We start from the raw sequence: 27,291 nt of genomic DNA, 5'->3' as shown, positions 1-27,291 counted from the left end.
CAGCAGTTCTCAGAGAGAAAATAAGTTTGGATTTAATTTCATTTTCTCCTGAAAAAGTCTTTCGTCACATTAAGAAGCTCCAGGCTGAGTACTGGTAAAGGATGGAGCGTTTCAGCCGCTTACACATTGCACATTCCTCCCAGAGACCAGGTGATCGAAGATGCCTGGGAAGCACGCGGAGCTTTGATCATTGCAAAAGACTGGCAAGGGGAAAGGAAAATGTGGGAAGTGTAGACAGTGTACGAAACATTAGAAATATCTCTTCCTTTCATTGTCACTTTGTTACCACAGTGTTATGACTACAGCTGTGTCGTTTTGTGCAGACAAAGCTATAACCCAGTGATTCTCAACTGAAGTAATTTTGCACTGCCCTTCCCCTCAACACACACAGTGGATAGTTTACCTTGTTCCCCGTCATGCTGACTGTGACAGCTGTGGAATGTGCTGCTGGCGTCTAGTGATGGAAGTCAGGGATGTGGCTAACCGTCCTGCCGGCACAGGCTGGCCCCTCTCCCACCCCAACGAAGAACTCGCTGACGTCAGATGTCGATAATACCAAGGTCCAGAAACCCTGCTCTATGGAGACTTGACATTTTTATTGCTAGTGGAATACCTCATAAGTCAGTCATTAGTGTTTGGTAAAGGAAACCTCAAGGAATGAGACTGGCCCTGGGGGCCTGAAAGAGACTCTGGATCATATTTAATAAGTATGAAAAATATTAAATACAAACTTTGATTATGTTTTTGTTTCTTAACATACAGTGATTTATAGGGCTACTGGCCAGAGATAATTCATAGACATGTATAATGAACCCTGACAGGTCATAAAAATAATTTGCCTTCTTTTCATCTCTATGTTCTTCTAGAAAAGTATATGCCAATGATTTCCGTAGTCTCTTATTGGAGGGCCAAGGTCTCTATTGTACTTTGTCATGGAATGCTGTGAAGATGTGGGTGGAGGCAATTCTCCAATCTATAGAGGCCTCACAGTATCTATACTAGATACACTCACAAATGAAAAGGCAAAGGAAACAGTTTCAATACTGTAGAGTAATCTCTGTCATGAGTAGTTTAAAGTTGAGCGAAACTCCAGATGTTGAACTTATTGAAAACCATTACTCAATACTTTGAAACAAAAACCACCACACATTAGATTTAAAGTCCAACCATCTTAATGTGAGCAGAGATGTTATCTAGAAAATGGTGAGTACAAATCAAAAGGAATGATGCTTCAAAGAATGAGCTTGAATGGTTTATTCAACCCTTTTCCATTTTAGGGGTCCATATCAATAATGCTTAATAAGAACTAAGAGTGGAATCACTGCCAACCGTGAGCTTAATAGTGCCCCGCTGGGAGTTCATTAATATCTCAACAGGTACACTGAAGCATTATCTTAATTGCACGTGATACTTACAAAAATTGCCTTTTACAAGTTTTATGAAACTGCCCTCTGAACAAGTGTTAGTTAGCACTTTTTGTTTTGCCTTTCCTAGCCATGCAAATTCCCCAGGAATGTGGAAATGTGGCCCTTATTCAGCTTTCCAGAAATAAGACATACAGGTGTCTGACCTTGTCATAGGTACTACCCTTGTAATGGAACGGCAAAGAAACTCAAAATGCATGAAACCAATGTTGGGTCTTTCATTTTTTAAAAATAATTTCTTCTTTTTAAAACTTTTTAGAAATTTATGAGAGTCAAGTTTGTGTGGAGTAATAGGGCAATTAGCATATCAAAAATATGTACTATATTAATGTTATTGAGTCCACATCTGGACTTTAGTCTTTGGTTATTTTGACACAAAGATGATGACTAAAAGGGTATGTTTTCAACTCATGAGCTCCCTTAGCCAAGTGTTTGACTGTAGTGATCATAGATAATATTACATTTAGAAGAGTTCAATCTTGTCAACACTTGGAAAGTGAAAATGCGTCACGTATTTGTATTATTTGATTTTGCATGTATTAGAAATGACAGAATTATTTTCTCTAGATTTGCTTTCCTTTAACTTTTCTTTTTTTCTATTTGATTTGGTAATAGCAATGTCAACTGAAGAAAAGGCATTTAACTGGAACAGAGCACACTAGTTCTGTCTGATGGCCAAGCCAGGTTCCAGAAGGGAGAAAAGCTAAGGACACAGCAGGGCAGAATCACGTTGTTTAAACGGTAGATCCAAGTATGTCCTTAAGAGTTAGGCTCAACGCCAGCCACTGTGGTACACATTGCCTGGAGCTGTCAGGTCTCAGGTCAAAGAGAAGCAACAGAGGGAGCAGTCTAAATGACTTCCTAGTCCCATTACCTCTGAAGCCCTATCCAATGTCTACTTGTCCTACATTTCCATGATGAGGAAAGAAATCCCAGGGAAAAATATGCCAAGAAGAAGAAAGAGCAAGAAAAAGTGTTTGCTATGCCGCCTAAAGCTGCCTACCTCAGGCCTGCCCAGGGCGGGGGTAACTTCCAAGTGCTGTGGAAGCCACACCAACTAAATGGATAAGAGACTCTGTTCTCTCAGGATGATTCCATTCATTTGATTACTGGCTCACTTTTTTATTCAATAAATATTGATCAGGTTCCTATTCTCTCCTGGTACCGTGCTATCCAGTGGTGATAAAGTAATGAGTAAAGCCCATGTCCTCCATGAGGGTGAGTGTTGTTCTAGCAAGGAGAGAGCAATAAACAGACAATTATACAGATACTTGTTTAATGACAGCTGTGACACTTGTTATCAGAGAAACGGGCAGTGTTTCAGAGGAACTGATCAACTGACCTTCCTACAAACTCCTGTTTTCCAGGACACACCTGAGAGAGGTTAGGAAAGAGCCTTGAGCTCCTCCTAGTGACTGGTGCGTGGCATTGATTAAATATATTTTATTTTTTGATTATATTTTTTTAGTCTACTGAAAGAATTCAGTCACCACAACCACTTGTATTGATGAGATGTGAATATTGGCGACTTGAAAATATCTATAAGATATTGAGGATATAAGTTATTTAAATGTTCATTTTAATTGTTTTTGTAATTGGTTTCCCCCTAGTCTTCTTTCTCTTAGATTTACAGGAATTTTAGGGACTTAAATATACATACATATTTCAAAGGTTAATTAGAAACAGTAAATTGGATTTTTCCTGCTGTATTAAGAGTAAGGTATAGATTTGGGGAAAGTTGCATCTGACTGCTTGAAGAATTAGGGTTTTGCTGTTTTTGTTCCGTTTGTGTATCAGAGTTCAAAAGTGTTAAGGAAGTTGACTGCTATATAAAGTTTAAGTGCCAACTAAGATGTGAGAACCACTGTATTTCAAAAACTTGACTATTTGAAACTGATTTTCTGTCTTGTTATCAGCATCACCTGATTCATATCTTAGGAGAAATAACTGGAGTAACTGATTTTCTTTGCAGAAGAGAATTGTTGAAGGGACATACTTTTTCAGCTATTTGAAGACACTTATAGTGCTATAAGTTAAGATTGTATTTTGGTGAACTAAAATTTTAACTGACAATCTTAAGTCTTCATTTGGTTGTACATTTTTCAAAATGAGAAATTAGAATAAATGCCTATTGATTTTAAATGTCCAGCATAGAGAAATAGAAAAAAGGCAAACTATTTTTAAAAGATTTCATTTATTAATATTTAGAGAGAGGGGAAAGGAAGGAGAAAGAGAGGGAGAGTAACATCAGTGTGTGGTTGCCTCTTGAGTGCCCCCTACTGCGGACCTGGTCCACAACCCAGGCATGTGCCCTGACTAGGAAATGATCCAGTGACCCTTTGGTTTACATGCCAGTACTCAATCCACTGAGCCACAGCAGGAAGGGTGGAAAAAAAAAAAAGCAAACTATTTTTACCACTACTATTCTTGTTTTCCTGGAAATTCTAGCTTATATAGCTAGGAAATAAAACTAAATGAATCTTATAATATGGCTTGTTTACCTAGAAGTCCCAAGAAAATAAACTGGAAGCTCTTAGAACTAATATAAATTTCAATATGTATGTAAGTTGTCAACTAAATGTATGAGATTAATTGACTCCTATATACCAGGAATAGAGAATAAAATGAAAATTTGTTATCACTCATAAGGCAATAGCAATAACAATTATCTAGAAATAAAGTTAACAGTGTATGAGGGCTACATGGAGACAATTACAAAATTTTAATAAAAGAGAAGAATGAATAATGGAATGCATAAAAATAAATATTTTTTCATAGCAGAAAATGAACTATTGTAAATGTATCAATTCTTCCCAAATTAATTTGTAAATATAATGTATTCTCATAATCTTAATGGAACTTTAGTATAAATTTGAAAAAAAATTGTGCTATAGTTTAGCTGGAAAATTAAACATGTGTGATTTCTTATGGTTGTTTTTTAAAAGAATACTTCTGAAGACAGGATATTTTCCAATTAATATAGCCCCCAAACTCTAAATTTATAAGAATAAAAATAGTTAAATGCTGGCCCAAGACTCAGATGACAGAGAGGTGGAATAGTAGAGAATACATTCCAAACATTCAAGGGTAGATATCATATTGGCATATCATATTTAATAAGTATGAGAAGATATGTGACAAGAAATGGTCTTTTCTATCAGTAAATAATTAGTATTTAATATATAGTGCTGGACCAAGTAGTTAACCATTTGGAGGAAAAATATAGATGTTTGGTTTACCTTATAGTACCACCCCAAGTAATTTTCACATAGGGAAATATTTCAGTGTAAACCTGAAATACTTCCATGTGACTCGAACCAACTGTTAGGATATTTTGTTAACTTCTAGAGATAATGGAAACTTGAAAAATGTTTAAACATTTAACAATAAAGATTAGGTTTAACTTAGGCTTAGTTTTTGTAGAATAGTATGCAACCAGAAAGAGTGGGAAAAAAGATAAATGGCAGAGCGGGGTGGGAGGGGGCATGGAAAAAAGATATTAAGACTCAGATTTTTATAATTAACCATATATATGTGCACAACCACATGCATACAAAAATGATAAAGTATAGAAATATTAGCAGGGATGAAGCCATTAAAATTATTTTTATTTTTATTTCTGTATTTTCATAAATGATATGCATTATTATTTTCCAAATAAAAGTAAAAACTAAACAAATACTATAGTTTATAAATGTGTTTAATTCTATCTGATACTTATCAATAACACTACTTTTGTGTGATAGGCAAATTTTTATGAAGTGAAAAATAATAAAATAAAATAAGTTGAAAAATTTAGTTCTATGTTAAGGATCAGAGTTGTTCAAATTTTTAAATTGGAGCATGGGAATCTCAAGGAGAGATAGAACATGTATTTTTCTATAGCTGAAGTGTTCCCATACTAAATTATCTTTATCAAAAAATCAGTATTGCATTTCCATAGGAGACTGACAAGAGGGGAGGGTTTCAGCAGCAGAAAACAAAAGTACAGCTAGAGATCAAGGAGAGTGTGGAAGTTAATCACTAAAGATAAGTAATAATAATTTAGTCAGTTTTAAGTACCAGTTATAACACATACTTCAAAATAATTACTCTGTAGGCTTAAACATTAGTTTGAAAATGAGTAACTATGAAATATGCAGCATAATAGCCAAATAATTATGCAATAACATATTTGATAGGTGACATACATTCTTCCAGTCCTTTATCTTTGTTGCTGGGAGGGATATTCCTATATAGCTATACAGGGTGGGTTAAAAGTAGGTTTACAATTGTTGGTATGGCAAATAATGAAATAATTAATAATAATATAAGAATACATTGTATGTTTTCTGTACTCATAACTGTAAACCTACTTTTACCCATCCCTGTGTTTTTATCTCATAAATAGAAACTATTTGGTTCTTTATTCCCTAGTCTAGCCTCATTTCAGCGTAGTGGAGAAATAAGTGTCATTAGATACAGAATGTGTGTACGATCCTAAAGAGACATACAAGTCTGAAGCCAGGAGATATTTCTTGTTTATAGGGGAAGGGATAGACCACAGATAACAGCCATTTTCAAAGCGTGTGTGGTAGGGAGGAGAGAAATCTGTTTCCCCCAGATTTTCACAACTGAAATTTGGGGCACAGTTTCAAAAATTCATTTGCATTGAGGCACTTCACAATTGTGATATATTACAGCAGCTGCACAAATGCAAATTTAAGTAGAGGGCTGAGTGTATCTTTATTAGAACTCCTTCAAAGGTAGAAAGGGATTTTGGCAGGAAAGACCTCTGTGTAATTGCATGAAGCTTTTACATTTCCAGAAATTGAAACTGGTGTAAATGTTTTGACACACTTGGCTTCCTTCTTTTTATTTCTTGTAGGAGAAGGTCTCTCACCATCTCTGTCTTTTACTCTCTCCTACCCTCTCTCACTCCCTCCCTCCCTTTTATTTTTCTGCCCAAAGCCTTTATTCAGTTGGCATGTTGTTTACCTAAAAGTTATAACCTCATAACTATGAGTGAATCTTAGGGAACTCTTTCTATTAATCTTGGGTTGCCCAAAAAGTTTGGGCAGTTTTTTCCATAAAATAAAAGACACATTTTTCATTTTTCCCTAGTAACTTCATTGATTTGGATATTTTGAGTATATTGGCTGTCTCCCATGTGGTATGATGTTGATTGTTCTCAGTTAATGTCTCGGTTTGATCGCTCTCAACTTCAGCTGGTCCACCAGACCATGGGGCATCAATCAGCAAGAAATCCCCAATACGAAACTTTGCAAGCCACTTTTGACACGTTTGCTCAATCATAGCATCTTCTCCATATACTACAAAAGTCTTTGTGTGTGTGTGTGTGTTTCAGACGTGTTTTTACCTTTCTTGAAATAATACAACAGAATATGTGAAAAATGTTGCATATTTTCTTTCATCTTTAGTAATAAAATGGCTACACAAAATTAATCAATTTTGATTTTTTTAAATGCACACTGATATGACACTTGTTGCAATACAATCTAACAGTGTTGTTTTGAATGAAGTTTAAAACTAAGCAATATTAGAACCATCTTATGGAGAAAAAACAAACAAACAAAAATTTTGGCCAACTCAATACATTTAATAATCTTTAATAAGGTATTTAAATAAAGTGTTTGAATGACAGCCTTAAGAGTCATGTAAAATAACTTTTAGTGAGTCGGTAACCAGTACTGTGGACAGAAGTTGGCCTGGACTCTGATAATCCATTTCCCCTTCTTGTTTTATGCTTATCATTAAAGTGTTTCAGCAACAATTCATCTAGGTATCATAGTTCAGAGTTCAGAAGTTTGCATTAGGTAGTTTCAGGCTTGCATGGTGCTGGTCATATTCTACTTTCAAGTCCCAATTTCCTCTTTTGTAAAATGAGTTAGTAATGGTAAAGTGTAATACAGCATAGTATAGTAAAAAATATGCACTGGTGGTTAGGTTAGGTAATATACATAAAACTTTAGTAAATGGTTGGCACATAATAAAGAGCTGAATAAAATATTATTTCTAAAGCAATAATGATGAAAATGTGTAAACATATCTTCTTAGAATTTTGAGGGGAATGTTTGTGGTAACATGTCACAGAGAATTGGGAAATCAAATGTGGGGAATGGGTGAACTTAGTTTGGAAATCCATACTGTTCTCTGTTTTGATTATCATTACTCCCTTGAATTAAGCTGTCCACCCTGTCACAGGCATCATGCAGAGAAACACACATTTGTATCGTGGCCCCTCAAAACAGTTATACTAAAGATGCAGCTAAGTCATTGAGGTGAAATAACTTCACCAAAAGTAAAACCTCATGAAAAAAATCAAGCTTTAATTCACATCTTGTCAACAGCAAATCCCATTTTATTTCCCCTCCACCTCACTACCTCTCTGATTGAGGAGTTACTCAAGTAAAGACCCCATTGGGAGATTTTGACCCTTTCTTTGGACTTTGAGTCAGGGACAGAGAGCCTGCCCCTACTGGCCTAGAGCAGAACTGCATCAGGGAATGAGCTGCAAGGACTTGATTGTCATGCTGCCCTAAAAAGGTTGGCGGAGAAATGAGGTTCACAGAAGTGATGACTAGCTTTAAACAATGGCAAATGGGTAAACCTAAAGTTTACCCATTACCTTCCATTGCACTGGAAGGTAAAAAATAGGTTAATATGGAGTAAAAGTTTGTGGGCTGAAAGACTCAATTTGAATGTAGTGTTGACTTCTTTGGGGCAGAGTTGGACTCTCGGGCTTTGTCTGAACAAAAATCAAAAGTGGCCTTTAGATACTGAGAAACCCATACAATAAAACAGGGGTAAGTCCTGAGAGAGTTTGCAAACAGGATTTTGTAGGAGTTGCTCATTGTTACAGGTGGATTGGCTGTAGCAATTATAGTCTACTGCATGCTTGTGTTAAAAGAAAGAACTAGGGGGAGGAACATGGTGAAAGCTAGGCCCTCAGCCTAACTTTGGGGCTACTTTAGGGCTTCCTCTAGGTTACTTGGGGTCTCAGGCAAACATTTCTTTTCAGGGCCTTTTGCTATATACATAATTTGATTTTGCTAAAATCACCATTTCGGGATTACTCAGGTAGTCTAATCTCACATAATTCTAAGAAATAAATACTGCACCAGCCAAGGGTAGTAATCTGCTTGTTAGAATCCGTGCCTGAAAACCAGGGTTCTGCTATGGGACCCTAGGGTGATTCCCACAGGCACAAGTTCTAGAATTCCTTGGAACACCTGGTTAATATCATGTGAGGTTGAGTGTTGAGTATCAGAGAGTTCTCTAAAGAGGAAAAATTAGGAACCAGAGGCCCACATGGCTCCTTCCAGAAAGGACCACCAGTCCTTTCCCAGCACCCAAAGGGGAACTTAGGAAATTGTGAGAAGGTGTTCCAATGTGATAGGGCCAATGAGAAGAAGGCCTTGGGGGCAGGAACCCCCTTGCCTGGGTCTAAGAGTGTTACTGGGCTACCTCATAATGTTCATGTAAAGAATAAATTAAATAGTGCATGTAATTTGCTTAGATATTTCCTCACAGGTAATCAGCCCTCAATCAACATTAGATGGCTAATGATATCCACCAATATCCATTAGCTGTGTCAACTAAAACAACCTCTATACACACTCCAGTTAGGCTGTTGGGGTTTTTTTGTTTGTTTGTTTGTTTCTATTAGTTTGTAAGAAGTAAAGCGTGATTCAAAATGGTAGCCAGGTGATTAGAAATTATTTCCTCCTAACAACCATGACTCATATGGCTCCCATGCAATCCTCATTCCTTCTTCCCAAGGTGAGAAAACAAAGGGCCAAGGCACAAAAGTAGATGCTTTTGTGCTTTTAAGAAGTTGTTGGTTGCATTTTCTAGTTGCATACAGTGTTTGCCAACACACACACATCATCTTTGGAACTCAAGTCCTGTATTTTGAGTAAATTGTTGTCAGTATAAATGAGTCTCTCGCATCCTGATGGTGTGCTCTCACGTGGTGCTTTTTGTCTTTTCAGATCCCCCAGATTAGTTATGCGTCAACGGCACCTGAGTTAAGTGATGACCGGCGCTATGACTTCTTCTCCCGTGTGGTTCCGCCTGATTCCTTCCAAGCCCAGGCCATGGTAGACATTGTGAAGGCCCTAGGCTGGAATTATGTGTCTACTCTTGCATCTGAAGGAAGTTATGGAGAGAAAGGTGTGGAATCCTTCATGCAGATTTCCAAAGAGGCAGGTAGGAAGAGATTGCAATGATCAAAATGATCCTCTTCAAATGTATGTGGCTTGTAGGGTTCTTTTCAGAGTTTACTGAACAAACATTGTAGATGACCACTTTATACTTACTCTCACATTCCCCACTGCCTGTGAAGCAGATCTGTCTTTGTTTACAGCACTTTGTTGTCTTTGAAGAGAGTATTTTCAAAAGTGTGAGACTGCAGTCCCTTAAAGTATTAATGGAAGAAATGCAGAGAAGAAAGTATGTTCCCAAATCAATATCTTGCTTCTGTGTAATGGGAAATATTGTGCATTAGTACTTATATTTGGAAACCTGAGAAACTTGTGACTACATGTGCCTCTCAATGCATGATCTTTCTTTTTTCCTCTCTAATATTGAGAGAATTGTTTACAGTTGTGAGAACCCAATCACAGTAGCACTTTGCTTTGGAGTTGGATAATCGTGATGGTTCTGGCTGACTTGGCCAAAGCAAAATTAAATAAATTATTCAGGCAGTAAAATGTATTTATACAAATAGTCTTTGAAACAAAGTATTTTGAGAAAGAGAGTTCTGTTAAGTAGAACTTGGAGACGATTCTTTTATGTTTATTTATTTATTTCAAATTGGAAGAATAGGCTCTTTCAATGTTTGGCCAGTGGTCTTCAATTGGGAAGAATTTGAAAAATTAGAAAAAATCTTCATGCTTATGAATCCTAACAATAAATATTCAGGCTTCTCTATTGGAAATACTGGATGCAGTAAATATATATTATAAAATGTGTACCTGATATTTTTGTGCAGTTCTTGTGCCAACGTTAGGTCCTTAGTTTTTGTTTGTAAGAATTTTAGCTGATCCAAATTGTTATTGATCAGAATAGTTGACTAACAGTAAAGACAGACAAGTAGGGAAATAGAAACAGAGGTTCTCTTCATGAGGAAAAAGTGTCATAAGTCTCAGAGATACGGCTGTGATGTTGGACTCTCAGACTACAGATACACTTACATACATATATAAGGCATATTTGCATGTGGCTACTAAAAGAAGAGAGTCAGGATTTGCTTCTGAATTGCATGATTTTAACTCAGTGCCTCATCATTAGCCCTAATTTCAGAAGTTCACTGGAGATCTGAGTCATTCTTATGTTCTTCCTTCTGGCTGAAATACTCTCTCTTAACACTTTTGACTAGGTAGCTCCTACTTATGAAGAGGTCTCATCCTAAAAGTTGTTTCTAGGTTCAAACAAGTATACATGCTCCAGTTCCTTGGTTCTATTGGCATGGCCTTATGTTTCCAGTGTTCCCACAGCACTTATCGCATGTTAATCTAACTTGCTGTTGATGTGTTCTTTCTTGTTCTCTAGACTCTAGAGGTGACCATGCCTGTCTCAATTACTACTGTTGTCCCAACTGCTACGTTGCTAAGGGAAATATTTTTTAGTATAATTCAGTTAGAAACTTTCTGATTAGAAAGGAAATTTTAGCTCCAGTCCAGTATTATGTGGAGATTTGTATGACTTATTAACAATTAGCTACATGAAGCCCTAAAAAAACAACTAATCATTACTGATACCTAATTTTTTTATTTCTTTCTTGTTTCTTTGAATCTTGCATTGACAAAAAATAAGGCTAGAGGTTAACTTAGAAATATGAGCATAAATATGAACATAAAAGACAATAGATAAGATATGATAAAGAGAAAATAATAATTTAAAGCTCAGAGGTAAAGTTCAGATACCTTCTTACTCTGTTGCTGCAAATGGCTCTCCACTTTAATGCTGAACATTGTACTCATAATGTGAGCATACATATTCATGTTCCAAGACCTCTAAAAAGGTTCAACTACTTCCTCTGATGTCTTCTCAAAGAAACAGTAATATAGTTTAATTCATAATAAAAAAAATTTACTCTATTGGAATTTCTGGGAAGTATATGGGCTTGAAATTTTGAAGGATAACTTTAGATGTTCAATATTTTCCTTTGCCTGCTTACTAGAGAAGCTGACCCTCAAAAAAGATAGTATCCCACATATATGTGTAGGAGAGGCAGTGTAGCACAGAGATAAGGAAGCACTGTGGTGCTCCTTTATCCAACTCTCATAGAACAACTCATGACAATGATGTCAGAGAAAAGAAGCCATCTTTCAATAGGGGCCATCTAATTTGTTTGGAACATGGTAAGCCTACATATGTTGGCTTCTTTTGAAAGAAGAAAACCTCAATAATTCTTCTTTCATGTATAGTCATAGAAGATTTTGTCCTGGCTGGATGGCTCAGCTGGATGGAGTGTCATCCCATGCACCAAAATGCCATGCATTCAATTTTTAGTCAGGGCACATATGTAGGTGGTGGGTTCAGTCCCCACTCAGGTGCATACAAGGGGCAACCAATCTATGTTTCTCTCCTACATCAATGTTCCTCTCTCTCTCTTTCTTCCCCTTCTTCTTTGCCCCCTACTCCCTTCCTTTCTGTCTAAAATCAATAAACATATTTTCAGGTGAGGAATAAAAATAATAACAATAATTCTTCATTCAAGTAAAGTCATGGGAGATATAAATATGCATGAATGCTGCTCCTTGTTGAACCTTCAAAGAAGACTGTAACATGATTTTTCTAAGGTGATGAAATTTTTGTAGAAGTTATATTTGCATAAATTGCCCTGTTTATCTGAATGGATGCACATGCAGTATTACCAAAAGCAATTCATTGCTTAATGTTACAAAGAATAAGAGAATATTTACTCTAGCATGTTTTAAATTCAGGTCAATGTAATAACCTAAATAGTCTAAATTAGACATAAAGGCTTGTTTTTCTAAATGAGAATCGAAGTAAATGCTTATGATAACATATGGCACTAATATATGCCATATATTCTGAACCAAATTTGATTCAAGGACATCACACATGGCTCTTACAGTTTGCCGGGCAATTTTAAAGAGTATCCATTAAATATTACTTCACAAATAGTAACAATCCTCCATGGTATCATGACATACATCAACTTTCCAAAGCCTAGAAGAACATTTGAGCTATTCTTTTTGTATTTCATACCAATCACTTAATAGGTTTATTTCAATTGGTCTTATAAAGTAAATTTTATTATTATTTGGATAAACTGTAGAACTGTTTACTTGACTCTCTAATTCTTTTTACTTTTAGTTAAATAGTTCATTTATTTTCAGAGAGAGGAGAAGCAAGGGAGAAAGAGAGGGAGAGAAACGTTGTGTGAGAAAAACACCAATTGTTTGCCTCTTGTTCACCTCTAACTGGGGACCTGGCCTGCATCCCAGGCATGTGCCCTGCCAGGGAATCAAACCTGCGACCTTTCCATTTGCAGGCCAGCACTCAATCCACTACGCTACACCAGCCGGGTCTTATTTGACACTTTACATTGATCCAGAATACTCTGTTTTGGGGTGAAAGCTTAATTGACTATGTAGTAACTATTATTCAGTATTATTTTTGTGGGGGGAGTTTAGAGCTAGTACTACTTAGATTTGCTCATTAGTGGATTCTATTCTCATTAAAGAATTCTGTGCTTCTCTTTCCTTCATAGATGCAATGTTCTCTTTCATTCTACCATATGTCAATCTTCCTTGCCTTGCTGTAACCTCTGTGAGGTCACTTTGCCTTGTGACTCTGTTATGTAGCCTCATTTGGGGCATATAGAAGGTATTCAATAAATATTTGTTAAAGGAAGGAGAGAAGAAGGAATTATATTTTCCCTTCACCTTTCAGAAAAAAAACCTGTAGATAAATTATATATAATTTTTATGGTATAGAATTTGTGACTTGTGGATCAAAAATTATATTCTATCTCTGTTTGCTATGGTTTATTATAGTTGTCCTTACTTTGAATCATTCCATTGTTGCCTTTACTAACTCCACACAAAACTTAAAGCAATAGGATGCAACAGGAGTATACTTTCCAATACCACTATCTATGTTGAGCTTGAGGAGTTTTCCTTTTTCTTTGTCTCTGTCTGTTTTATCATGAATACAGAAAATTATGAGACATTTTAATATCCAGTTGGAATATTTATTTAGTGGAGTGTTCAGTGGTCCTTGTTTATGCATATGTATTCAAAATTCAAGGACTTAATTTCAAAATACAAAATCACAAGAATTCTCACATCCCTGACTTAGTCTCTTTCATGGTCTAATTTTGGATTGTGGTGTGTACATTTGTCTTTTTTTAACAGCACATTTTTAGTTCATTGCAATGAATAAATTCATAGAGAATGGTTGACTGTACAAGTCTTGATGAGAGCTCAGTATCACTGTAGAGCTAAAAAGGTCATTCATGTTCCCAGACTCCCTTGGAACTAGGGCACAGCCATATATCCCAACTGTGGCTAATGAGAGTATCTACCGCAGATGGATCAAGAGCTAGGGACACAAAGAAGCAGGAACAGTGAGAAACGAGTTTGTTCGCAGCAGCAACAGGGACACCATGTTTTAGGGTGAATATTGGCAGCAATAGCACAGTCTCTGACTTCCTGTTTCCAGGAGTAGCGGCAGAAACAGTGCCCCAGCTAACTTGGTTCTGTGCCACTTTGGGGGGACTTTGGTTTTGAAAGTCTAGACATCCTTTATTTCAGCTCATGTTTTGACTTTGGCTCTCTAGCCTCCACATGATTTTGTAAATTATCCATCATAATTTAAATAAATTATATTTGTACTTAATCTAGACAGACTTAACTTCAATTATTTGACTTTTACTTTCATTATTATAATTGAGAGTGTCACTTCTATAAGTCCATAACACCTTGTGCATAACTTTATCATGTAATTTTTTGCATATCACTGTAATCATTATAATCTAATTATCTTCTCCCATTATAATGTATGTTTATCAAGGACTGGCATTATGTTGTATTTGACTTTCAAAAGTATACTCAGGATAATGCCCAACATATTTTTGGCTTAATAAATGAACATAAAATTTTAAAATAGTCTATCAATAATATAGGTGAAGGTGCCAAGGTTGCAGTTAGTACAATAAAACTGTTGGAAGGTTTTCCGGTTCTGATTTTTTACAGTTATAATGAATCTGCTATAATAAACTGACTTTAAGGAAGGAAAAATGGGGTAAGCAATCTGGCCTAGACCTTATGAAATGCATATCTGAGTACTTTATTCATGTTGGATACTGTTCCAGGGTAATAATGATGACTAATAATTATAGTAGTGACAGCAACAACACAAAAAGTGAGATCTGCTCTCCAAGAGCAGAAATACAATAGTGGAGCCCTGGATACAGCTCCTTGGGGCTGCTGCAAGGGAAGACAAGGCAAGTGCAACCCAACCCTCAGAGGGAATATGGAGTTACCAGACAATGCTGACGTAAATGCAGTGATGAATGACATTTTTAGGAGGAGAAAATTATGTTAAACAGATGGAAATAAAATTGTTTAATGTTATTTGAATTTTTAAATGATGTAAGAGAAATAGAATTGCTTTGAAAACTTTGATGGCTCTTGAATTACTATGACATAAAGTGTTCTTGCACACAACATGGGAACTATTGCAGGAAGTCATTTCATTTTGGGGCCAAAGACTTCCAGGTCTGCCCCTAAATTCCTCCAGGAACTGACTGGGAGCTGGCATGCTTCTTTGAGTTGTAAAGTCAACACATTTATTGAGAAAACTGGTTTCTTTTGGTTCAGACAGTTCTCAAATGCACATTATCCTGATTGCAAAGAATTGGCTTTTTGTAGGCAATGGTCTGTCATTGCTGATGTGGGACTAGAAATAGACGATGATGGAGTGTTTTCACTGCATGAAGAAGCAGACAATAGGAAAATATATCTCACAGCTTCCTTCTGCTCTCTTCCACTTACCTCACTGGACCTGAGCAAAATGGAGGAATGTGAAAAGATCTGAAGATAAAAACACCTGCTTGGGTACTACCCATTGCATACACTAACGAGAGAAGGGTCATTGGATTCTGGAATTGAGGTTGAAAATGTAGGGGGGAAAACATAGCTAATTTTTAAATATATTTTCAAATATAAAAAATTGCATCAAACAAGACAATGTCTTGGTTTGTTGCGTAGGGAAAGAACATCGTTGTCTTGGGGTATCTTACTTTGGAAAGTAACCAAGCTTTTGTAATAATACTGTGTCCTCTGGAATTTAGAAGTAAGAGGTCTGATTTATTCTTCCTATATGATGATACTATATCAGCCTTCAAATGAAGCTTTCTTTTACCAGTCTTTACAAAACTGTTTGTTGAAAAAAGACGTCAGTTTTGAATCTCATAGGTTTTTGATGGATGTCAGCAAGAAAGATAAATTTCAATAAAAAAATAAAAGGAGGAATATTAGTTAGCTTATAAAACTGGAGAGAAGTATATAGAATGAAGTTCAAGTACTTGTGAGTCATGCCTATGTTTTCATTGTGGGACGGTAGGATGCCTTGATTTTGAGTTCCACTAAGGTTATACTCAGTAGGGAAGAGGTATTTCCCAGTGTAATTTCAGTGCTGTAACCAAAAGTTTGGATGGTCACCATCTAAAAATAAATGCTGTTTTTTGGTTGCCTTTTTTAGAGGCTTCCCAGTGTTTCACTCCACTAGAACAGGCAAGCAAAGGTAGGGAGGGAATTTAGCCTGTGCCCATAGACAAAAATGCAATATTTATTAACACATAGGAAAGGAGGTAAGCACTGGAATTAGTGAAATGCATAGTTCTGAAAAATAGGCAAAAACTCTAGCCCAGGTAATTATAATAATTTGTTTCTTATGAAATATCTGTTTACTGTACTTTAACTCCTTCCTAGATTATTTTGTATTTTGAACTTGATACATGTAAATGCAGCCTCTTTGAGACCTACACAGAGAGAGATCTGTTTTCCTTTAATTTGGCAAATGGATTCCTGCTGTTAAATCTTTCAAGAGAGTGTAAGAAATTCTACAAAGCCCCCCATAAATTGCATTAGCACTGTCAGGCAAATTGAAGGAGAGCAGATGATCAAGATTTTTGGCAGGAATAGTAACTGCCCAAACACACTGCACTGACTAACTTGAAACACCTTGAGGTTGTATACCTCCAAATTCTCCTATTCCCAATTCTTCACATTTGTTGTTACTCTTTTTGGCTGGATGCCTTAAACAGAAAATTTAAACACACGTTGCCCATAATCATTAGACAGTATTATTCCATTATGTTGATATTTTAGAGTTGACATGAACTGTCAAGCAAGCTCCTGTTTAGATGGGCTTTACTCACTGTTATCACACTTCATAAACCACAGCGTTAAGATGACCCTTTGAGAAACTAGTCTAATAGGTTACAACATATGCTCTTGCATACGAGGGAAAATGTTAAAGGTGGAGTCCTTGTGATAATGATAAAGGTCTTAAGAGAAGAATTTGAGGTCTTTTATTAGAAAGTTGTACGTTTAAGGTGTACGCTTACATATTATGAAACCATTACCATAGTAGGGTGAGTAAATATTTATTACCTTATAATTACTATTTCTTCTTTGTGGTGAAAACATTTTGCTTGCTCTCTTAGCAACATTCAAATGTGTAATAGAGTACTGTTGAATACAGTCATCATGTTGTTCCTTAGATCTCCAGTACTTATTCATCTTAAACTTAAGAGTTTGTGCTATTTGACTGATGTCTCCTAATAACCCACATTCACCAGCCCCTGGCCATTACCATTCTACTCTCTGTTTCTTTAAATTCAGCTTTTTTATGATTCCACATAATAGTGATATAATATAGCATTTGTCTTTCTCTGTGTAACTTATTTCGCGGAAAATAATGCCCCCAAGTTCTATCCCTGTTGTTGGAAATAGTAGGATTTTCTTCTTTCTCATGGCTGCATAATATATACATACACACATATAATGTATATGTGTGTATATGCACATATACATAGATATATCTATACACATATACACTTATATATGCATATACACACATATATTATTGTTCATTATGTATATACCACATTTTCTGTATCCATTCACCCATAGATGGACACATAGTTTGGCTATTTTGAATAATGCTGCAATGAATATGGGAATGCAGGTATTTCTTTAAGATTCTGATTTTATTACCCAAAAGTATAATTAATAGATCATATGGTACTTCTATTTTTAATTTTTTGAGGAACCTCTATATTGTTTTTGATAGTAGCTACACCAATTTACATGCCCATAGTGTACAGTGGTTCCCTTTTCATTACATCCTTGCCAATACTCATTATCCCTTGTCTTTTTAATAATGACCCTTCTAATAGGTGTGAAGTGGTCTCTCTTGGTTTTGATTTACATTTCCCTAATGATTAATGATGTTGAGCATCTTTTCATTTGCCCATTGGCCATTTGTATGTCATTTTGAAAAACATCTCTAAGATATTTTTAATCAGACTTTTAAAAAATTATTTTTGTTATTGAGTTGTGTGATTTTCTTATACATTTTAGATATTAAACCCTTTTCAGAACTGTCATTAGCAAATACTTATCTCCTATTCTGTAGTCTGTCTTTTCATTTTGCTATGGTGAAAATTTTTGTTTATGTAGTCCCACCTATTATTTTTGTCAATTATTTATTTTGCTGCACAGAAAGTTTTTCGTTTATGCAGTCCCTCCTATTTACTTTTTTTGTTGTTTGTACATTTTGATGTCATATCCAAAGTTTGTAGCCAGGTCCAATATTAAGAAACATTTTTCCTATGGGAATTTTACAATTTCATTTCTTTTGTTTAAATCTTTAGTCAATTTTAAGTTGACTGTTGTCATTGTGTAATATGGACTCCAATTTCATTTTTCTGAAAGATTATCCAATTTCTCAATGTGATTTATTAAAGAGATAATCTTTTTTCATTGAGTATTTTTAGCTCTCTTATAAAATATTAATTGACTATATAGGCATGTTTTTTTTCTGGAATATTGGCTCTATTTCATTTGTGTATGTGTCTATTCTTATGTCAATACTATATACTATTTTGTACTTTGGTTACTATAGCTTTGTAACATAGTTTGAAATCAGAAAGTGTGATGCATCCAGCTTTGTTCTTCTTTCTCAGGATCACATAGTGATTCAGGGTCTTTGTGGTTCTCTACAAAGTTTATGCCCCGACTGGTATAGCTCAGTGGATTGAGCATGGGCTGTGAACCAATGGGTTACCAGTTTGATTCCCAGTCAGGGAACATGACTGGGTTGCAGGCCAAGTTCCCAGTATGGGGTGTACAAGAGGTAACCACACATTGATATTTCTCTCTTTTTCTCCTTCTTTTCCCCTGTATCTAAAAAATTAATTAAAAAAAATCTTTTTAAAAAACTGTGATTTTTTGCTATGTCTGTGAAAAATGCCAGTAAGATTTTGATAGGGATTGCATTCAATTTATACATGGGTTTAAGTAATATGGATGTTTTAACAATATTAATTATTCTGATCCATGAACATGGAAAACATTTTATCTGTGTATTTTTCAATGTTTTTCATCAAAGTCTAATAATTTTCAGTGTACAGAGCTTTCACTTCCTTTTTTAAATTTATTCATATTTTATTTTTAAAATTATTAATTGGATCATATTTCTTATTTTAAAATATATTTTCTTGTGCATAGAAATGCAGCTTTTAAAAATTTATTTATTTATTTATTTATCTTTAGAGGGGAAGGGGAGGAGAGAAGGAGAGAAATATCAATGTAGAGTTGCCTCTCATGGGTCCCCTGCTGGGAACTGGTCTGCAACCCAGGCATGTGCCCTGACTGGGAATCGAACCATGATCTTTTGGTTCACAGGCCCTCAATCCACTGAGCTACACCAGCCAGGGCAGAAATGCAGCTTTTTAAAATTGATTCTAGAATGAGGGGAATGGAGGCAGAAAGAGATGGAGAGAATTATCAATGTGAGACAAAAAAATTGATTGGTTGTCCGCTGCATATGCCTCAACTGAGGATGGAACCTGCAACCCAGGCATGTGCCCTGACTGGGAACTGAACCAGCAAACTTTCAGTTTGCAGGATGATGCCCCATCAACTAATCCAAACTGGCCTGGGCACAACCGTTTTTATATACTGATTTTATATCCGTTAACTTCACTGAATTTTTAGTTCTATTAGTTTTTTAGTGGAGTCTTTAGTATTTTCCTTATATAAGATCATATCACCTAGGCCCTGGCTGGTGTGGCTCAGTGGATTGAGTGCAAGCCTGCAAACCAAAGTATTGCCAGTTTGATTCCCAGTCAGGGCACATGCCTGGGTTGCAGGACATATCCCCAGTATGGGATGTGTTAGAGGCAACCACACATTCATGTTTCACTCCCTCTCTTTTTCCCTTCCTTCCCCATTTCTCTAAAAATAAATAAAATGTTTTTTTAAAGGTCATGTCATCTGTAAACAAAGACATGTTTTCTTATGTTCTGATTTGGATTTCTTTTGTTTCTTTCTCTTGACTGATTGCTCTGACTGGTATCTTTGGTACTATGTTAAATAGAAGTGGTAAGAGTAAAGGCACCTCTGTCTCATTCCTGATTGTAGAGGAAATACTTTCAACTTTTTAGTGTTGAGTATGATGTTACCTGTGGGCTTGCCATATATGGCCTTTATTATGTTGAGGTAAATACCTTTTGTACTCAATTTTGTTGAGAGTTTTTATCATGAAATAATTATGTGTTTTATCAGATGCTTCTTCTATATCTATTGAGCTGATTACATGATTTTTTTTATCATTCATTCTATTACTGCATTATATCACATTTACTGATTTGTTCGTGTTGAACCATTCTTGTATCCCAGGGAAAATCCAATCAATTTTGGTAGATGATCTTTTTAATGTGCTGTTAAATCAGCTTGCTAATCTTTTGTTGAGAATTTTTAATTCTATATTAATCAGGGCTATTGACTTGTAGTTTTCTTTTCATGTAATATCTTTATCATGGTTTGGTATCAGGGCTATGCTGGGCTCTTAAAATGATTTTGGGAGTGTTCTCTGCTCTTCAATTTTTTAGAAGAATTTGAAAAGGTTTGTCATTAATTCTTGATAGAGTCTAATGTTTGAAAGAGTTCACCATAGCAACCATTTGGTCCTGGGATTTTCTTTGTTGGTATAGCTTTGATTCAGTCTCCTTCTTTGTTATTGGTCTGTTCAGATTTTCTGTTTCTGCATGATTCAGTCTTGAGAAGTGGTATGTTTTTAGAAGTGTATTCATTTTTTCTATATTATCTAATTTATTGGTGCTTTTATTATTTACAATGATCTGTAATTATATTTTATTAATTATATGGTATCAGTTGTAATGTCTCTTCTTTCGTGTCTAATTTTAATTTATTTTTCTCTCTTTTTTCCTGAGTTGTCTAGATAAAGTTTTGTCAGTTTGATTTATCTTTTCAATAACCAGATCTTAGCTTTGATGATCTTTTCAGTTATTCTGGCCTCTATTTTATTTATTTATGTTCCAATCTTTATTTCCTTCTGTTAACTTGGGTCTTTGTTCATTCTTCTTTTTCTAGTTTCTGAAGGTATTAAATTATGTTGTTTATTTGAGGTCTTTCTTTTTACTTGATGTAGACATTTAGTGCTATAAAGAACTGCTTTTACTGCATTCTATAAGTTTTGATATGCTGTGCTTCCATTTTTATTCGTTTCAAGATATTTTTTGATTTTCCATTTTGGTTCTTTCTTTGACCTATTGGTTGTTTAGGAGTGTGTTTTTAATTTCCACATGTTGTGAAATTTCCAGTTTTCTTCCTGTTATTGATTTCTAGTTTCATGCCATTGTGGTTTGAAAACATATTTAGTATGATTTCAATCTTCTTCTGCTTGCTAAGATTTGTTTTATGACATCATATAATCAATCCTGGGGAATGTTTCCTGTGCACTGGAGAAGAATGGGTATTAGGAGGAATGTTCTGTATATGTCTGTTAGGTTCATTTAGTTTATAGTTCTAGTCCAATGATCTATTCATTATTGAAAGTGGGGTATTGAAGACCACTGATTTTACTGCAGCATTGTTTGTTTCTCCCATCAGATTTATTAGTATTTTCTTAACATATTTAGGTACTGTGATGTTGGATGTGTGTGTATATTATATATATAATATATAATATATACATATATGTGTATATAAATAATATGCACACACATATATAAGTATTTATTATACATATTATTTATAATATACATACATAATTTTTATAACCTCTTGGTGAATGGACCCTTTATTATCTTATGGTCTTCTTTGTTTCTTGTTTAGTTTTTGTTTTTCCATCCAGGGTTAGTCCCCTCAGATAGAAGTGAGAAGGTACTTCTACTGGTAAAATAATATTCATCCAAATTTAGGGACTGAGTATCCTCAGTTCTATTAGGATCTTCCTACACATCCCAATTCCAGTTTTCAGGAGACCATTTCCTCAAAATAAATGCCCTAATTTTAGCAGTAGATAGCCTTTGAGGCATGGTATTATAGTTTTGGGCTTAAAGTCTGTTTTATCAGATGTAAGTATTGTCATCCCTGTTCTCTTTTGGCTCCTACTTGCATGGAGTATTATTTGCCATCCCTTTACTTTGAGCATGTGTGTGTCATTAAAGCTGAGGTAAGACTCTTGTAGGCAACACACGGTCTTGTTTTTCTTGGGTATTTAGTTTTTACCAATCTAGTCACTTAATGCCTTTTGATAAGGAAATTTAATCTATTTACATTAGGAATAATTATTGGTAGGTTAAAACTTACCAGTGTTCTGTTGTTTTTCTGACTGTTTATTGTTTTTCTGGCTTCCATTGTTCCTTTCCCCTCCCTTCCTCCCTTCCTTTGTGAATGGATGATTTTTTGTGGTGTATTCTTTTGATTCCTTTTAAGCTGCTATAGGTTTTATGTTGTTGTTGTTATTTTACAGTTGCCATGAGGCCTGCATAAAACATCTCATAGATGTAATAGTCTCATTTTATATTATTTTTTAATCCTCACCTGAGGACCTGTTTCCATTAATTTTAGAGAGAAAAGGAGAGAGGGAAGAAGGGAGGGAGGGAAGGAGACAGGAGAGGGGAGAGAGGAAGAGAGAGAAATCAAGTGGTTGTCTCCTGAACATACCCTGACCAATCATCAAACAGGCAATCTAGATATGTAGCCTGACTGGGAATCAAACTGGCACCTTTTGGGTATGTAGAACAATGTTTCCACCAACTGAGACATGCAACCAGAGCAGATATAATACTCTTTTTTAGGCTCATACTTTAAATTACATACAAAAACAATCCCTTACCTCCCCTACCCTTTTACATTTTTGATGTCAGGATTTACCTCTTTTTGCATTGTGTATTCATTGGCCTATTATTGTAACTATAGTTTCCTTAATACCTTCTCCTTTAACCTTTATTTGGTAGCTAAGTGAAGAACACACTACCTTATTACCACAGTTGAGTACTCTGATTTTGACTCCATATTTATCTTCACCAGGGTGTTGCATATTTTCATGCAGCCATGTTAGTAATTAACTTCCTTTCATTTCAAGATGAACTTATTTCAGCATTTTTTTGTGACGCAATTTCTATGATAATGAATTCCCTAACCTTTTGGTCATCTGTGAAAGAACAGATGACCTGAAGAACAACTTTGCCAGTTAGAATACTCTTAGTGGTCATTTTTCCCACTTCTCACTTGAAATATATCATTCCATTCTCTCCTGGCCTCTAAAATTTCTGCTGAGAAATCTGATAGTGTTATAGGTGTTCCCCTGTTAAGTTACAAGAACTTCTTTTCTTGTCACCCTGACTTTAAGATTTGCCATTGATTTTTGAAAGTTATTTATTATCTATTTTTAGATAGAGGGGAAGGGAGGGAGAAAGAAAGGGAGAGAAACATCAATGTGTGGTTATCTCTCATACGTCTCCAGCTGGGGACCTGGCCCACAACCCAGGTATGTGCCCTGATTGGGAATAGAACTGGTGACCCTTTGGTTTGGAGTCCAGGGCTCAATCCACTGAGCTACACCAGCCAGAGCAATATTTGCCATTGATTTTTGATAGTGTTATTATAATGTGTCTTGAAGATCTCTTAAAGCTGAGTTTGCTAATGTATGAGATTCATAAAGTTAGATATTTAAATCTTTCCTCAAATTTGGAAAATTCTCATTCTTTCTTTAAATAAGCTTTATGCCTTCCTTACATCTCTTCTCTTTTTGATATCTCAATAATTCACAGATTGCTTCTCTTGTTGGTATCTGATAGATTGTGTAGGCTTTCTTTATTTTTTACCTTTGCTTTTCTCTGACTGAATAATTTCAAATTATTTCTGTCTTCTAATCTATAGATTTTTTTCTTTGCTGTAATCCATTCTACTATTAATGATCTATACTGAATCTTTCATTTTATTCTTTAGCTCTTATCCCAAATACATAGAGATTTGTAATTTATCCAATAAGATAAATTATTTTGAAGAGATTCAAAATAACTATTTTGAGGAAATTCAGGGAGCTACAATGCCCCCCAAGCATGGTTCACTGAAATCAGGAAAATAACACATGAACAAAATGAGACGCATAACAAAGAGACAGAATTCGTAAGAAAAAAAACAAAAATTCTGAAGCTAAAGAATAAATTGAAGATTATTGTGGTATTGTGGTGTCTTGTTTCCTTGATTGTTGATGTTCTTTAAGTTTTGTATTGGTGTCTTTGCATTTTCAACAACAGCCACCTCCTCTAGTCATTACTAAATTACTTCAAAAGAGAAATATCTTTCATCAATTCTGATAGAAAGTCTGGGGCTTTCTCATTTTTTCTATGGATGTACCTGCTCCATGCTTCGTTCTCCCTCTGTGTCAGAATTCTTAAGGTTATGCATCTTTTCTTTCTCTTTTAATGCAGCAGTCCCCAACCTTTTTGGCACCAGGGACTGATTTTCTGGAAGATAATTTTTTTCCAGTGACCAGGGTCGGGGATCTGGTTTAGGGATTATTCAAGCACATTACATTCAAGCTCACCTCCTGCTGTGTGGCCCAGTTCCTAACAGACATAGGCCAGTGCCAGTCTGTGGCCCAGGGGTTGGGGATCCCTAATTTAATATACTGTGCCAGACGCTGGAGACCTCCCTTTTGCTTCCCCAAAGTGGAGCTAAAGTTCAAGTTTGTAATTTATCCCCAGCCCATATATCATGTTGGCTTTCTGCGTATATTTACTAGATGACTACCAAAGCTCATGCTTGCTACTGAACATGCAAACAGAGCCAGTCACAGGCTGGGATGTGTGTGGGTGAGGTGTATGAAGCACTGAAGGTACAGATGAGCCAGTTGAGGGGATATGTGGGCAAGATGTTCCCCATAGGTGTGCTTCTTGGTGGAGTATGTGATGTATTTAGTAGAATCTGCATTCCTTTAATGCCTTCCGAGAAACCTATTTACTTCTGTCCCAGATTCTTATTACCCCTAGTCATGCAGCTCATGACTCAGAACTCTGGATAGAATGAGACAGAGCTGGACCTCTTAGGCAATGCCCACGCAAGTGGGGAAAACTAGCACTCACTCCCAAGCTCTCACTTTCTCCCTTGGAGAAATCATAGGCCAAATCTTGGATACAAGTAAAGCCTAACAGCTCCTCTCACCCTCTCCCATGTGTCATATCATTATATGGCTGTAATGATATACAATAACTTCTCCACTTGAATGTTGAACTTCCACAAAAGCTTGCGCTGTCCATAGATGATTATCTAAGACAGTGTTCTTTGGTTCATGGGCCATGGACAAGAGGAAGTTTAAATAGTTCATAGGCCACTGCAGGGTCCATACCTATTACTGGATACATGGATGGGCAAGACTCCTCCGGGGTCCTTCAGTGTATGGTACTGGATCTTACAGCTCTCACAAAGGTACTTGTTCTTCTAGTGTTGTTAATGGAGTGGGAGATATGACAAGAGATGTGTTATTCATCCATGTTGCTGACATCACTCATCCCACTTCTTAAATTCTCACCCAAAGATATATTTATTCATTTTAGGAAGAAAGAGAGAGCAGGGAGGGAAGGAGAAAGGGAGGGAATGAAAGAGAGAGAGAGAGAGAGAGAGAGAGAGAGAGAGAGAGAGATCAGTTTATGAGTAAAACATCAATTGGTTGCTTCCCACATGTGCCTCAACCTGGGATTGGGCCCACCCTCAGTCTAGGTATGTGCCCTGACCAGGAATCAAACCTGCAACATTTGGTGTATGGGACAATTTCCAATCAAATGAGCCACCCAGCCAGGGTGCTTTCACCATATTTTTTAAAGAATAGAATGTGAATTTTACTTGAGCACACTAAATCTAAATTGGGAAGAACAGAACAAGCAGACTTTGTAATGAAAATATGTATGTTAACCAAGTAATTACCTGATTAAAGACTTGGGCTGGATCAGCTGTAGTCTATTTTATTGTTGTTCCATATGTTTTGTTTAATTAGTATAAGTCATGCAACCAAATGGTGATACTCCATCCCAAACATTTCTAAATTATATATCAAATATCTTGTTGAGAAGGTAGAAGAGCAGGGAGAAGGTGCTGGCTAGAGCCTACACATTAGTGGTGAAATTTAACAAAGTGGAGCTAAGATCATGAGATGCTGAGGATGAAGTGGGGGGCCAAAAGGCGCAGAGAATAATCGAGAGATGAGAGCATCTCAGTATAAACATCTCCTTTACAAGTTTTCTTTGAATTACAATATTTTCCAAAGCATTTCCTTAGTGTTATTGACCAAACTAAAATTTTCATTTTATTATATGAGATTAACTAAGGTTCAACTGCAGCTTATTTTCTCTGAAAAAATCATTCTGTCTTAGAGCATTGCATTCCTACTAGAGTAATACCTTTAGGTGGCATTCTGGATCAATAACATAAGACACTTCTAACAAGGTGTCTGATTCCTGGTTTGAATGGCTTTTGGCTGATAATTATTATTTGCTACCTGACTTGGGAACTCATATCTTGTATATGAAAACATAAAAAGTTGTTTACAGTTGAGTGTGTACATAAAACAACTTTAGCCTTGAAGTCAGCCTCCAGAGGATAAAATGCATGGGTTAGTTCGCAGTGAAGTTATGAGTACGTAATTTTTATAGCATGACCTTGTCTTATGCCCTAGAAAATCAGAACTGGTACCATGAGTTATGATAGGAGAATTTCTAGTTATTCTGGAAGCTGTTTTTAATTATTGTGGTTTTCCTGTTGTTTTTATTTGTTTAGTCATTATCAGACATTTAAATCATTTGGTCAAAAATTTTAAGAATTGACAAAAATAAAAAAAAAGAGGGGAGATAATTTCAGGGGAAAAGGGAAAGGATTCACAGGAACAAGTATAAAGGACACATGGACAAAAACTAAGGTGGGGAGGAAGGGAGGGAGGTGGGGAGCATGAGGAGGGGTGGGCTGGGATGGGAGTAAAAGACAGAGAACTGTACTTGAACAATGATTAAATAAATTTTAAAAAAGATTTTAAGCAGCAGAAACCAACTACAGGTACTTCAGAAAAAACAATGAAATTCTTTGTATGATCATAAGGCAACTCAAAGAATCAGAGACCAGACCAAGGACTTATGCTTGGAAAAGACAAAAAAAAAAAAAAAAAAAGAAGTTACTCTAATGCTCTACTATTCCAAGGAGCAGGAGATGAAGAACTATCTTTTGTCTCTTCATGGCACCACCATAACATAAATCAACTTCAACTCCACTTAGGCCTCTAGTTCTATGCTCCAAAC

General features: G+C 35.8%; 1 protein-coding gene across 1 annotated transcript in view; it reads left to right on the top strand.

The window, feature by feature from the left end:
* GRM7 (glutamate metabotropic receptor 7) overlaps positions 1-27,291 on the top strand; it is an 888,187-nt gene that overhangs the window by 282,797 nt on the left and 578,099 nt on the right. Inside the window, exon 2 of the mRNA XM_037055712.1 lies at positions 9,419-9,635. Within this exon, the coding sequence (XP_036911607.1) occupies positions 9,419-9,635 (217 nt within the window). The remainder of the gene's footprint in view (positions 1-9,418; positions 9,636-27,291) is intronic.

This window comes from Sturnira hondurensis, unplaced genomic scaffold (assembly GCF_014824575.4).
Source record: "Sturnira hondurensis isolate 20B ecotype Veracruz unplaced genomic scaffold, ASM1482457v3 Scaffold0008723, whole genome shotgun sequence".
NCBI classification, from domain to species: domain Eukaryota; kingdom Metazoa; phylum Chordata; class Mammalia; order Chiroptera; family Phyllostomidae; genus Sturnira; species Sturnira hondurensis.
This window is presented reverse-complemented; position numbering and strand designations above follow the sequence as displayed.